Consider the following 15,294-nt stretch of genomic DNA (forward strand, 5'->3'; position numbering starts at 1 on the left):
CACCCCCCCCCCCAAAAAAAAAACGCCCCAACAATCACACACGCACAGCACCCCACACACTTTGAATGTGGGCCAGAGGAGTCCATTTATGAATTTATGGCAGTTATATGCAAATTGCATTGCCTTTAAAATGCAGGCTTAACATGTGACACTCTACATACATACACTCACTCTACTACCCTGGCGTGCATACACATACATACACACACAAAAAACAAAACACACTGTATACACACAAACACACACAGTGTACACACAAACTTTCCCTTGCTTATTGCAGCAATAATAAAAGGGTTTATTTGGATTAAGTAAAACCTGGATGCCATAGTTGGTGACACCTGAAATGTGAGGCCCTGAGCTATTAAACAGATTGACTCTGTATGTGTGTGTGTGTGTGTATATATGTATGCATGTGTGGTGGGGGCACAACAGCAGTTTGGCTGAGAAAGTCTTTTCTCCCTCCCCCCAAAAAAAAATCTGTAAGGGAAAAAAGGGGGGGATTAAATGAATGCAGAGACAGGCCTCATTGGCTAATGTCCCTCTTTCTCCACCTTCATCTCTCTGCTTTGCTAATGTCTCTTTCTTTCTCTCTCTCCCTTTCTCTCATAGGAGGTAGAGAGGGCTGGCTGGCCAGCAGAACCTATATTTGCCCACCCCCAAAGATGGAGGGAGAGAGACAGAGAGAGATAGGGAAGACAGACAGAGAAAGAGAACGAGAGAGTACTACAGAGAGAGAGAAAGAAAAGAGAGATAGAGAAAATCAGTGGAAACAGGCGCGGTAACAGACGTAAGCACCCAGAATGAGTGCGGTGCACATGCAGACATTGGTTAGGAAGGGGCTCCACTCTCCGGCTGCCCTTCCTTCAGGCAGGACTGCGAATGTCTCCGGGGGCGACCGCGCAGGTTTGGCTGGAGGTGCTGTCGGCTCTGTCAGATCTGTTGTTGCTGGGACAGTGTGGCTTGGCTTTACAGCATTGGCATTGTCAGGCTGGTCTTCAGGCATCTTCGCCATACTGGTGACCTGTTCCTCATCTGCTCCTGCTGCCACTGGCCGCCTGCGCAACTCAGTTTCTGGAGGGGCACTAGGGGGATAAGGAGGGGGGGAAAAAGAAAATAAAAAGTTGTGCCATGGTGAATTTTCAACAAGGAGAGATTCTCAGTCAAAAGAACAGCTACAAAATCATTGTGAGGCTCCACTGACATGTGAAAAGGGAGAACTACACTATCTAACTTGGACAAGCCTGGACAAGGCTTGCAACTCTTTGTAACCCCAGTCAAGTGTGTACAATTTTGTAATATTACTGTACAGTCTCAATCTACAGGATTCTGTCACTTACAGTGACAGTTCTGTGTGTCTCAGCTTGTCCAGAAATGCATGTGTGAAGTGTGTACTTTAGCAGTGGCTCGAAGCACGAATTACAATTGCTGTAGGGGGAGCCCAGGAACAAGAAATACCACCTACTGCATAATGTCAATGCATGATTCATCCCTAAAGGTTTCTTAATCCCTTAAAATAAAAAAATAAAATAATTGTTGCTGCCTTGTGACATCACAACCATGATAAAATGGAAATCTGAAAATTTGTTTCCATACATGGGCTGTCTGTAGTAGGAAGTGTATGGTGAATAAGTGAACAGTACAACTGCATATAGATGAAGCTAAGCAAAGATTACATGGAGGCCTTAAGAGTGAAAGTGTATTAGGGTGGGCAGTTAGACAATATATTGCCGTGACTAATTCGGTCACAATGTGCTTTTCTCAGCACACTGAATATACTCTGCACTTGATGCTGATCAACTGACAAGTGACCAACTCTATTACTGAAGGCGCATAATTACTGTTGTGTAACTGGATTTTGTGCAGTACAATACGCTAGACACTGTACACTCTACTGTAATAATTTCTTTTAACGTGGCACTGCTGTCTACTTTACTTTCCCAACTTCAAAAAATAAAATCAAATAAATAATAATAATAAAAATAAATCACAATATGTATACTGAACTTTGTTCCATATTGCTCGCCCCTATACGTATGTGTTACCTGTGTATGTGGATCTCATTCCTTTCCTGTATGATCTCATGCTCGGGGAAGAAACGAGGCATGGTCTCAACTTTTACAGGGTCACCCGTTCCGTTGTGGGGATCTTTTGGGGGCCGCGGTCGAGGTGGGGGAGTAAACTCGGGAGGAGGGTCTTCCTCATTTGATAACTCTTTCCATGACTCCTATGTACACACAGATACAAAAAAAAAACAAAATGTACATAAAAGAGAATATGTATGTATATATATATATATATACACACACGAATGATGGTACACACTCTGGGAAGATTTTCTGTGGTTTGTCGACTACTAATATGAAAACACCATTTAAATAGGATGTTGATATAGTGAGTGAATATGCTGTGATTTGGGTTTCTACAGCAAGTGTGTATTAGCATTAGCGTTAGCTTTCACTCGGTTCTGAATGCGATGTTCAATGCTGGTTTATTATGTTAAATTATGGTTAGTTTTCATGTTCCACTAAAAGCTCCTCAGTGCTACCAGCTGGACAATAAAGTCCATCAATGGTGCCTCGAGGCCACCAGATGGCGCGTCAAACACTGATCTTAAAACAAAGACCTGCAAAAGACCTGATCTTAAACCGATGCATTAAAATATACCACACAACTTCTGTAAAACCCAAGCTCCAGTCAACAACGCAGGAGCCTGGACTCACCTGCACAGATGTGTCTCCCATGATGGACTTGGCTCCCTCAATAACAGCGAGGTAGGAGAATCGGAGCTGGTCCGCTGTTTGGATCAGACCCATCCGGTACCGCCTCATGTCCAATAGAACGTCCTTAATCTGGACTGAGGATGGGTCTTTCCGTAAAGACATCTACACAATCAAGGGGGAATATTGTTGGATGCAATTGTAACCAGAAGCCAACTTTTTTATGATTTATTTTGTCCCATTTTCAAACATGCCAGCCAGACTAGGCATCACAGCAATTCAGAAATTAGATTTGTGTAGTCTAGAAACTCCCACTGCAGCAAGGATAGAAAAACAATTTTGGAAACATTTTCAAAGACAAACAGTGAAAGAACACTCTGCACATGACCTTACAGAGTGTCCCTATGAAAACCTGCTTTCATCTGATTAGGTGATCACGTCTCCAAGTCCAAATCACTAAACCTATTTAAAGCACACAAAGACCTGAGCTGCTGTACACATGTACCAGCATATACTACATCGGTTTTGAGCTGATGGTCTTATGGGCAATATTTTCATTTGATGGCACAACTGAGCCCTATTACAGTCTGTAAGCATGTGTACCTAATAAACTGGCAACATTTTACTGCCATCTTGACAAGGGTTGTGTTTCTTTTGGGGGTTGGATTGCAAAAAATATACAACCTTGATTTCAGTAGTACAATTAACTGCAGCAGGAAAAAAGGTCATTTAAATAAATAATAATAAAACTATAAGGCTGTCTTCTCACCAGCAGGAGGCAGGTATCTACAAGGCAGAAGGTTCCAGAGCGGCCGATGCCGGCGCTGCAGTGGACCACCACAGGCCCGTGGTCCGAGTTTAGACAGCCCGATTCCCGCACCTTGAACAGGAAGTTCAGGAAGGATGCTGGAGACTCAGGCACGCCAAAGTCTGGCCAGGTGGTGTAGTGAAAATGGAGAATCTCCCTGGTTTCCTGAGTCTGGAAACAGAAACAAACGGATAACCTTCTGAACTTGAGGTTTTTAATTAGGTTATTAACGTTAATCCTTATTCCAGCAGAAGCATGTCAAACATGTGCGAACTGTGAAATGAAGAGATTTGGATTGTAATCAGATACTAAATCATAAAGGGATTTGGATTCAGAATCTAAGTAGTTACGGCAGTACGGAATTGCAGCTTAAAGGCATAATTAGTACGGTACGTGTACAGATGGTACGAATGTTACGCTTCAGGTTAAGCAGTGCAGAAGTGTCCAAATGGTGGCCGACAACTGATGAATGTAATGTGGAACCAAGTTTTACAAGTGCAAGTTCTACCTATCCTACCTACCTTCTATCACGCATTTCAGCATTCTGACCTTTTTCCACATTATTCTGAACTATGAAGGTGGGTCGGACCCAAAGTGAGTCGGACACAGACGGGGTCTACACATTGTTGGACAGTTGTAGGGTGGGTTTGCGGAAACACATTAAAGATGTAAACATTTTTATGTACTGCTTAATTCATTACATGCTGTATCAACTACCTCAGGGGAGAACTATCAAACTAGGTGGAACTGTGAGTTACATGTCTAAAAAAAATAAAAAATAAAAAAAAATAAAAAAAAGTCACAAAAATTAGTCTTGCGCCTTTGGGGGATTTGTTTTTGCCCCACCCCCCCTACACCCCTAGTTTACAGCTGTCCAGTACTAATTGGAGTTCAAACCAGCAATCCTGATCAGTTGAACAGAGCCTTTAACCACTGTGCCACACTGAATGCTTCATAAAAACTGATCTCACTGATAGATTCTCCAGCTCCAGCTGCCGGACTGTGTAGTAGGACTTCACATCCTCTGAAACCAGCGTCAGCTTGAAGTCGGTGTCCTGAAAAATTGCTTCTCGCTCCTCTTTTTGTGGCCAGTACTGCGCACACTTCACCTAAACACCAGAAAAAACACACACACCACAACATGTGGTTAGCACAGCTCTGTAAAATGCACTCCACAGCACTGGTGATGGTTTCACTTGGCTGCTTGTCAGTGTCAGACAAATACGGTTACGTGAAAAACACTGGAACAGCCCATAAAAGCCTTTATCTTTAACATATTTAAACATATGGACATTTGATCTCCATTTGAACAATGCTGGGAGATGGAGGTAATATACCTAAGCACACAAAACTGAAGAAATGTCTTTTGGAATTATTCGTAAAACGTAATTAGGAGAAATGCAATTGTCTTGTTAGAACACCTCCCACACTTAAAATTAAAATCAGCTGCAGATAATAAGAACACGGATAAAAAGGATTTTGGAGAAGCCTGTCTTACTCAAACCTCAGACACAGAGTTTGGATTGCTCTTAATTGTTGAAGTGAGTGGAATGAGAGATCCAAAGAGCTCTGTGAGGTCTTCGGAAAGAAGGATCTAGATGCAGAGGAGTCTAAGAGGAGATTTTAAAAGATTTCAGAACTCCATTCTAATTTTAAAAGTAGTAAGAAACATGTAAATTACATTATTCTAATGATCAAATATCCAAGTGTAAATATATTTTTAAAAGACAAACGTTTCCATGGGCACCCACATAATTGTAGATCATGCAGTATCCTCAAGTCATTGGTATAGACACCACATCTTTGACTCCTCATCACTAACCGTTGTTGCCGAAAATCATCATGACAACAATTATAACACCTACCACACCTGGGGCACCAGGAGCAGACAGACTGCTGGAGCCTGTACATGTATGGATTTATTAGCGTGCTCTCCGGCCACCTGAAATAACTGAACAGATTATTATAGAGGGGGACACTCACCGAACCTTTCTCTATTACACGGTTCAGCATGACAACCCCTCGGGTCCTCTGCTCCCACACCATCTCCCAGAAATGGCCACACGTGTTAGGTAAAGGACCCTGCAAGGTGGTGGTCGAGAGGGAGAACGAGAGAGACAGAGAGAGAGAGAGATATTGTTAAATATTCCTGTACATGCAGAGACTCATTCACTCCTGAGGCAGAACATTCTGACAGCCTTGATTTATATTTCACTGTAATGGAATCTGAGCCTCCATTTGGGGAAGACTAAACACTGCTTAAAATCAAGAGCTAAAACTAGTTTGAGCGTTTTTCCTTCTAACCTAACTTTCTATACAACCAAACAGACTCGCTCTGCTGAATTCCTTAGTAAACGTGGACCAAGTCCAAGCTTCGCTGAGGGACTGATGAAAATCATGTTCATCAGTTACAAACAGACAAAGGAAACAATTATATGTGCTGATCTCAGCACCAGCAGCAGTTTTCAATAACCCACACACAGTGTATTAGATCTTATGTACATAGCTGGTAGTGTAATGGTATGAGACGTGAGCTAGCAACTAGAAGATTGTAGGTCTGAATCCCAGGACTGACTGGGTATTCCAGACTGTGTCCCTGGACAAGGTACTGAACTGCTACTACGCAATGTAGGCGCTGTTCTGCAGCTTTACAGGAGAAGGGGGGGAAAAAAACAAACAAACAAAAAATGGAAGTCAATGTACTCAAAGATTTTATTCCATGTAATTTTGGAGCAATTCTATTGGTCCATTCATCATGGAATTGACACAATGTAAAGAACAACAGCCAGATTCACATTATGTCAGAAAGTTAAAAACAGCAAAAATAGAGACACGCTTTAAAACATGAACCTGAATGTAAAATAATGGGTGATTTCCCAAGAGTTTTTTTTGTGCACTCCACAGTAAGCAAGACTGCACGTTCCACTGAGGCTCTCTTGATGAAAGCAAGAGTTATTTCCAGCTCCTGCCATGCCACAAATTTGGTTATGACCGAAGTATGTCGAGTTTGGGGTATTATTTACAGATACTAACAGAAGACACCGCCAATGCTGAAACTCAATCAAATCAAAGCCTATTTACCACATACATAGTCATACGTGGTACAACAAGCAGTGAAATGGTTTGCTAAGTGCAACACACATTTTACAATCACGGACTACCTATGAGATAATGTGTACATTCAATGAATGGAACATGACGAAAACGGATAGTTCGGAGTTCCAGACTCATTCAACAAGACTATGAAGAGTAAATGGAGGGACAGTGCACAAACCAAAAGAAGGGGAACACAGACGAAACAGTACCGAAACAGAAACGCCAAAGTGTTAGTGATCTTACAGTTAAGGTGTATCTTTAGTTGACTAGCTATGGGTTAGGGTTAGGGCTATGGGTGCCCTCCCCTAATTAATACAGCTAACAGTTAATGTGTGCGGTGGGCTTGAGTGTATAAAACGGATTTCACAAATGCCATTCAGATTTTAGAACTGAAAATACTCATTTTGTAATTTAATATGTACGAGTATACACGTGTACTTCAAAAAGCCTGCATGGCTGTGAAGTGTGCGTAATGTCTGACTGGGTAACGAATGTGCCAGGTTCTCAAAGCATACGAGTTTGTGGTGTATGATGACGTGTGCGAGTTTAAGCAGGGACAAATCTCCCAAACGAACCCAAGGGTTGGGCACTTCGATGCGTCTGTCACCTTCCATACACAGTGTGGGCGAATGAAAAGCTATACAGACGGGTCGAAAAGCTTTGAGATTATGATGCGCTTTCTGGAATTTCACAACAGGTTCCAGACTGGCCAGGAGGCGTCACTACTGTGAAATAAAACAAATGAACAGTTCCTGCTCTTTCCATGAATCAGTCATCAACTTCTCACACACATTGTGGCTGCACTCTGAAACATCATCATACTAATCCTCTTCCTCCTCCTCCTCCTCATTCTACACTCGATAATACCACTCGTTCACACCAGCTCAACAGTATGGCACGTAGATGTAACAAACATGCATAAATGATATCAGTTTTAGGAAACTTCTGCTCGTTTGTTCTGGTATCTTTTTGGGCATTCTTAAGCAGTAGGTTGAATAAAACAATATTAATGTATAACATGTAAGAGCTGATTGAAAATGACTGTTTTAGAGCTGTACACTGTGTACACCGATCCACCAAAACATTAGCACTACTGGTAGGTGAAGTGAAAAACACTGATAATCGTCAACTGCAGTAGCATGTGTTAAGAGGCGGGATATATTAGGCAGCAAGTGAACAGTCTGTTCTTAAAGGTGAAAAAAATACAGGCAAGCAAAAGGACCTGAGACACTTTGACAGGGGCCTGACTGTGATGGTTAGATGACTGGGTCAGAACACCTTCAGAACATCAAGCAGGTTTTGAGGGGTTTTTGTGGTATGCAATGAGCCAGCACCAAACAAAACTGGTTCAAGAAAGGACAACCAGTGGACTGGCGACAGGGTCGTGAGCACCTAAGGCTCAATGATGCCATACATGGAGGCTCCACCTCACAACTTAAAGGACTGAAAGGATCTGCTGTTAACGTCTTGGTGCCAGATACCACAGGGTTTCTTCAGGTCTTGTGGTGTCCATGTCTCGAAAGGTCAGATCTGTTATGGAGGTACATAATGTTAGACAGACGGGGCTAACGCTATGATTGATCTGCGCATATACGCACAGATGGGACCATAAGTATTTGGACAGTGAATTTTTGTTTGATACATCAGTTTAAAGTTACTGGAAGGTGTTGCTATAAGCTCTTTTTATATGGAATGAGTTTATTTTTGTCAGGAGTTGCCACTTTGCCAAGGTCAAGAAGAAGACCCAAGAAAGTGGTCTTGGTTAGAACAGTCATGAACTGGAGGTTGCCTGAACAGCAGTATCACAGTACAGTATACAGTCCCGCGAGCTTTACATCACAAAACATAGACAAAGAAAGGTGTTTAATGGTCAAATAAAGATGTTGGAAATAGTAGTAAGGCATAGGTAAGGCATAGGTAAGGCATTTAAACACAAGAACACTGAGTGGACAACTGTTGCTACCAGCATGGTGGTGGTAGCCTGCTCATCATGCTGGGGCTGTTTTGCTGACAGTGGCACTGGAACAGTGCACACAGTGGACAGAATAATAAAGAAGGACTACCTCAATTGTTCAGCATAACCGCAAACTATCAGCTAGACAGCTGAAACTTGAGCACAACCGGGTGTTCCAACAGGACAACGACCCCAAAAACACCTCAAAGGTGGTTGTGGTATGGATAAAGCAGGGCAACATTTTGGACAAGCTTTTGGACTGGCCTTCCCTCAAAGTCCTGATCTCTACGAGGACTGGGTTTAAAAGTCAGATCCGTGCCGGACAAACTAGCTATATTAATTGAACTCTTGCTTGATGGCCACCAAATAGAAATAGTGCTACTAACGAAGATGCATTTAGCCAAGTATTTTCGACCCAGAAAAACCCTAAAAAGAAAAAAATTTGTTTGTATGCCATGGCATTTTTGTTCATTGTAAGCATCTGAATACTTTCAACCACTAGTGTCTGGTTACTTTCACTTTCCCTAAGGTTTTCCGTTATCCATGCATGACTGTCCGGAACATGTAAAATAAATCCACCCACACCAAGAGCACAAATTCTTTCATCAGGGCGGTGGGGGTACTACTCGCAGTTTTACTGCTTTTGTTCTGAAGCACACATTCATTAGTTCTTGAACAGAACAACTCTGTGTTCTACAAAATGACATTACAGATGATGCAGAAGATGGAGACTAGACTGAAAAACACTGCAGCATTTCTTTAAGTGAACAGAGTTAGGTCTGTAGGTAGCATTACGCATGTAGTCTGACCTTTCACCTTTCCTTCATTTCCCACATTCCTCTGAATGACCTCTACACACCTCTGACTTCTGAAGTTACGTCATCAAATTGTAGTTATGGATGTGGTCATATAAGGAACACTATGGATCTGAGCCTTTACTTCTATGGGGGGGGGGGGGGGGGGGGCCTCTGATAGATCTGTGATGGAAAATAAGAAATGTGCAAGAACAGTGCTTACATGCCATTGCACTACACATGAAGATGCTGAAATGATATATTGTGGAGTCCTATCTAGTAGCGTACTTGTGGGTACCAGCGACATCTGATCGTTTAGAGAGTCTTTTTTGTCACAGGGCTCATAATCAACCGGCTTCATTCTCGTCCCGGATTTAGACTGTCGTGTTTATGTAAAGCCCGGTAACATTAAAATATAGTTACTTACTCCAGAAAAAGTATACAAGATACGGCAATACGAATGTTCATGGATTGTTTATGGTAGTAACTTCAAGCTCACATAGCTTAACTAATGTTATTTTGGTACCTGTCAATGTAGAGTTTATGTACTGCCTCAGTTCAAATGTTTTAAAGAAAAGGTAGAAAGGCAAGAAATAGAAAGGAGGAAAGTTTCAAACTTCTGTACTTTTGGAAATAAAAAAATCAATTAAGTCAATGTGTATAATTAATATATATTACATTATTTTTTTATTAAACAATACATAAAAAAAAAACAGTGAAAACTCAAACCTGACAAACGCTAATCACTTGTTTATATTCTGAGAGTACCATCCAGTCTATACTCATTTTATTGTGTTTTGGAAACTGCTGAGGTGTGAAGTCACGGCAGAGAGAGTTCCAATCCACACAACATCAAGAACTAAACCCCAAGCCATGCGGCTAATAAACAAACCGTGATTAACACCGTCATCCCAAGAGCCTGGGCATCTTATGAACGTTCGTGAGCCTTATTGGTGCTGAAGATAAACACTGGGGGGGACAATGAGATTAACATTTGCCAGGTTACTTTGGTAACACACCCGAGTTCCTCCGCAGCACAACCACAGAGAGACAACTAGGAGAAGTAGTGAGGATTCTAGGGGAAGTGCAGAAGGCCACTCTCCAAACTTGGACTTGGCCTGTGTCTAACCTGAGTGAGTATGTAGCTTCTCTGTGCCTCCTTCATGGAGATTAGACTGGCATTGATGTAGTCATTGCTGCCCAGCTGAAGAGGAATTCGACTGTGGTCGACTGTAAGAGAGAGAGAGCGAGCAAGAGAGAAAGAAAGGGGGAGGGGAAAAAGTGAGAGATCATTTTTACACTGTAAAGTCATCATGTGATGTAGTACCATACAGTGATGCAGTAACACAGGTGCAGCTGAGGAGGAATTCCCAGAGGTCTCTGCGGTAGCATAAACACCATAGGTTTTTTTCAGGTCCTTTTCTCAGTTCCACCAAATAAAAAAAAAAACAAAAAAAAAAAACACAAGCTTAGGCAAAGAACAATACTGTAAAGAGGCTAGAACACCAGTGGCTTATCTGTGGCAAACATGTCTGGAGCCTGTGTGTGCAATGGTTTTTGCACTAAAAACTAAGAGCTTTTTCAGGACCAAAAAAAGAGACGTGTAAGAGAGAAAACAAGAGGAAACCACATCAGCTTTTCTCTCTGAACATGCTATGAGCGAAAAGTAAAAAAAAAAAAAAAAAAAAAAAAAGATGCTAAGTGTTTTTTCATAGCTTGACATCAGTGTATTGTAGACACATGGATGCAGACAGTGTAACTGTCTATATACACAAGCTGTGGTATAGAAGCGATGACTGAGGCCAACACTGTACCATGAAAGTAATCCACTCCACCACCTGGACAAGTCAAGGCGGGTCCAGCGGATGCAAGCTGTTGGCACTGAATTCTGACCCTACCTTCTGCGTGCTGTGGCAGAAATTGAGATTCATCAGACCAGGCCATTCGGATTCAGTTTTTTCCAGCATTTCGCTGTCAAGCCTGTTTCCACTGCAGCTTCAACTTTCTGTTCCTGACTGACAGAAGTGGAACCCCACATGGTCTTCTGTTGTCGGAGCCCGTGCACCTCAATGTGTCTGACGTGATCCGAGATGCGTTTTCTGCTCACCACGTTTGTACAGAGTTGTTCTCTGAATTACCGTAGCCTTTGTCAGCTCAAACCAGTCTGGCCATTTTCCGTTGACCCCTCTCAACAAGAAGATGTTTCCGTCTGCAGAATTGCTGCTGACTGGATGTTTTTTCTTTATTCCAGCATTCTGAGTAAACTCTAGAAACTGCTGTACATTGAAATCCCAGGAGATCAGCAGCTCACTAAGTTCATGTTTTTTTTTATTATCTGATGATGGATATGATCATTACCTGAAGCTGTTGGCTAATGGCTGTATGAATCTATGCACTGCCACCACACAATTGGCTAATTAGGAAACTGTATGTACATAATAAATTGCTTAGCGAGTGAGTGTCTGTGTGTATAGACACACATACTTATTTATCTATATTGGTTTGGAAGTATGTTTGTAGAGGACCTCTTCTTCTCAATTTCAGCCTTTTACCAGGTGCCACAGGTTTCAAAACACCCCCCAAATCATGACCCTGCTTGACATTTGGCAGTTCCTTTTTTTTCCTCCCAAACATACTGTTGTTGACTATGGTCGATGAGTGCTCTCTCGACTTCTTCAGCCCACAACATTTGTTTCCAAAACTCTTCTGGCTTGCCTGGTTGTTCCGTAACATACTTGAAACACTGAGTTTTGTTTTCTCCTCTTTCTAAAGAGGTCACATCTTCCATGAAAATTAGGTTTGTGCAAGCAATGCTGTACACTGGAATGGTGCACCACCCTCTCGACTTGCAAAACATTCATGCAGGTTCTTGGAAAACAATTTGTTATGCATGGCTTACCAGCATTCGGGCAGTTCTCGCTCTCTCTGAGATTTCTTGGTCTTGACCTCCACAGTTCCCCTGAATTCATTTCTTAATAACATCCCACACTGAGAAAAACGCAAGCTGAAAATGCTTGGCTTCCCTAGTGCTGTGGGCTCTTCATTATTACTACAACATTAGACAGTTGCTTAGAGCAGCCCATTGTTGCAGAGTGTTAGCACAGTGCTAGTGTTGGTCTAATTTCTATTGGTGACATGCCTCAAGCCCGACTTGCTAACCAGGCCAAAAAATTAAAATAAAATAAAAATAAATGATTAGGGTGCCTAAAGTTTAGCAAACACCACACTGATGATTTTATGTTTTGAAAAACACTGTTACCATGAATTAGGATTTGCTGTGTTTTACTACTTGTGCACACATACATAGTCATACGCATAAGTTTGGGCACCCCGATCAAATTACATGTTTTGTGAATCTAAAAATATCTGAACACATCCTGTAATAGACGTACAGTAAACAAACATGATTTTTCTGCTACTTTTAAAGAACAGTGATATTTTTTCCCAAATATGTTCAATTCAGCAAATAAACAGTACTTGTGTGTTAGTGTGCCATGGTGTGTTCTATGCAGAGGACTATTTTGCATCTTAATTATTCTTTTTTTTATTACTGAGTTGTAATAAGTTAAGTTAGATAATTTGCAATTATAACATTTTACTTACCCTGTGCTAATAAATTGTATTATATTAGATAAATACTATCTTTAAAATTCACTTTCCCTCTCTATGGGTTATGCACAAAACTCATTTAAAAACTTAACTATTAATATTTTATAGATATTATAATCATAAATTAAACATCCAAATATAATAATATTTATATGAAATCTTCCATTTGTGTTTGACAGAGCCTCCTTTTGACATATAGCTGTGTAGGCAGCTGGTTTTCATAAACATATTCTTAAAATAAAAATATTTTATATTATTAGTCTTAGTTATGTTGTTATGAATAATTTTAGAACAAACATTTACACATACACGGGCTGACATCTCTGTAGCGATTGCGGCTTCTGTTTTCTGGTAGTTTGGCAATCCTGCAGGGCAGTTCACTTGACTGTTGTCTGATTTCCTACAGAAAGACACAAAGAAATATTTGTCACGACCACGGCAGAAACCAAATCAGCAACCATTCATAGAAGCGTAACACCACCTACTTAAAAACAGAGTCGCGTCGCATACATTTTGCTACTGTGAATCTCTAAAACTAATTTCCTGTTTTGGTACACATGGGTGGTTACATGCACATGTGCATACGCACACACACACACCTCGCTTTTGCTTCTTCACCAACATACTGCACATGTCCAATAATAGCTCTTAGAAGAGATCAGTCAAACAGGCAATGGGTGCCATGAGCTTTTCTCTACATACATGAAATACAGAACTTGGGCTTAAATAGAGCATTGTATTGATGTTTGCTAGGGTAGGCCTCTGTAAGTCACTGTAACCTACTGAGGAGCTCTGTTCAATTCTGACCACACTGACTGCTCTGCTAGAGGCCGACAGAGAGGGATGCTGAATTTCCTGTTCATTTGAATACCCGACAGCACCATCATGACAAATACACCCAAACAGTGGCGCACCCACAGTAACAAACTCAATATCTCTAATCGTCGTAAGACATTTCAGCAGGGGAGGAGAAGAGCAGGGTCACTTAATCAATTAGCAACCGTGCTACAGGCTGTGAAATACACAGGTTCGTCAAACCCACAACCTAACCCACCCCTCCTGACCTGTGTGCTGCTGCTGCTGCTGCTGCTCCTCACGCTCCTCACCCTACCTATTAACTACAGAGCTCGCTAGCTAGCACTAGCTGTCGTCGGACAGAAGCTACAGCCCGCTGCCGTGTGTCTAAAGCCTCTTCACAGGACTGAGAGGCTTGGTCGGCAGCCAGCTAGTTACTCGTTAGCTCGTCAGTCTATCAGCTCGGCTCACACTAGCGGGGCAGGTTGCGTTAGCCAGCAGGCTAAGTGTCATGTGCTCGTTGCCGTAAGGCCGAAAAGGACGTTACGCACAACGGCATGACATTTACGCAGGTGAACATCTCCAGCTTTGCTGTAAATGAGCGCTGTACGAGTAGCAGGACTCCGGGTAGCCTGTGGGGCGCTAAGCTGCCTACCTGGTAAATGGCGTTCCAGTTCCCGGATTCATCAATTTCCCGAAACTCGGCTTCCATTGCCGTGCGTTCACCAGCCCGCTCCCCCTGCTGCCGATCGATGAGGACTCCCTGTAGGACACGAACAACTACCCTGGATATTCGGCGAACAAATTACATGAGCCGGGAACGCTTTTAACAAACTACAGCTTTGTTTTCTGAGTGGATATTTTAACAGGGCTGTTGTCTCTCGGCCTGTTTCTTACCGGAAACACGCCGCACGCTCCTCCCGCGCCGCTGCGCCTCAACAGCGTCTGCCCGCGGCCCCGCCCATCGACCCGAGGGGGAGGCTAAACCAACCAATCACAAGGTGGAAGCGGCAGCACTCGCTTGCGCAAAGCCAATCAAAAAGCAGCACCGGGGCGTGGACACCACTGAGACTAAACGGAGCTCGCAGCGTTAACACGCAGGCTGCCTTGGGTGTTGTAGTACTGCAGGGTTGTGTGTGGTGTAGTTCTGATGTCAAACTGACTACTAAAGGAGTATAAATGCACTGAACATTTTCTTTGTGCCCACATCTGAATAAAAGTAATTATCATGCCCACGCTGAGGTAAACAGTTTTTCTATACAGAGGTTTATAGATTTAGAAATATAGTATAAGGCAATGTTAGGAGACACTTAGCATGTCCTGGCATGGCCTTAAGAGTATCTCTGCCCTGCATGTTGGCTTGTTAAGCAGAGAAAACACTCCAACGTGCAGGGCAGAACTGTAGGACTGTCTCATACAGTATTTATTTATTTATTTCATTTATATGTATTATTTATCTCACCTCTGATGGGCATTAGTGCTGTTTACAGTTATTCGAGACCGTACATACCATCTTTTTCA

At 42.2% G+C, this 15,294-nt stretch overlaps 1 protein-coding gene across 1 annotated transcript; it reads right to left on the reverse strand.

Annotated features, from left to right (window-relative positions):
• ptpn1 (protein tyrosine phosphatase non-receptor type 1) lies at nt 1-14,697 on the reverse strand. Its single transcript, XM_072681594.1, has 9 exons — nt 14,429-14,697; nt 13,288-13,378; nt 10,499-10,599; nt 5,509-5,607; nt 4,497-4,634; nt 3,487-3,696; nt 2,721-2,882; nt 2,043-2,224; nt 1-1,082 (listed from the first exon to the last, which is right to left on the reverse strand). The coding sequence occupies exons 1-9, from the start codon at nt 14,483-14,485 to the stop codon at nt 761-763; spliced, it is 1,362 nt and encodes a 453-aa protein (XP_072537695.1). The 5' UTR covers nt 14,486-14,697; the 3' UTR covers nt 1-760.
• Between the last annotated feature and the right edge of the window lie 597 nt (nt 14,698-15,294).

This window comes from Salminus brasiliensis, chromosome 6, assembly GCF_030463535.1.
Source record: "Salminus brasiliensis chromosome 6, fSalBra1.hap2, whole genome shotgun sequence".
NCBI classification, from domain to species: domain Eukaryota; kingdom Metazoa; phylum Chordata; class Actinopteri; order Characiformes; family Bryconidae; genus Salminus; species Salminus brasiliensis.

Bases quoted from the DNA above. Each gene is read 5' to 3' on its own strand.
- ptpn1 (XM_072681594.1), bottom strand. From the start codon at position 14,485: ATGGAAGCCGAGTTTCGGGAAATTGATGAATCCGGGAACTGGAACGCC. The intron at 10,600-13,287 runs GTATGTGTAAAT...TCTCTCTTACAG, and splicing joins CTACAGAGATGTCAGCCCGT to TCGACCACAGTCGAATTCCT. The intron at 2,883-3,486 runs GTGAGAAGACAG...TTGATTGTGTAG, and splicing joins TAGATACCTGCCTCCTGCTG to ATGTCTTTACGGAAAGACCC.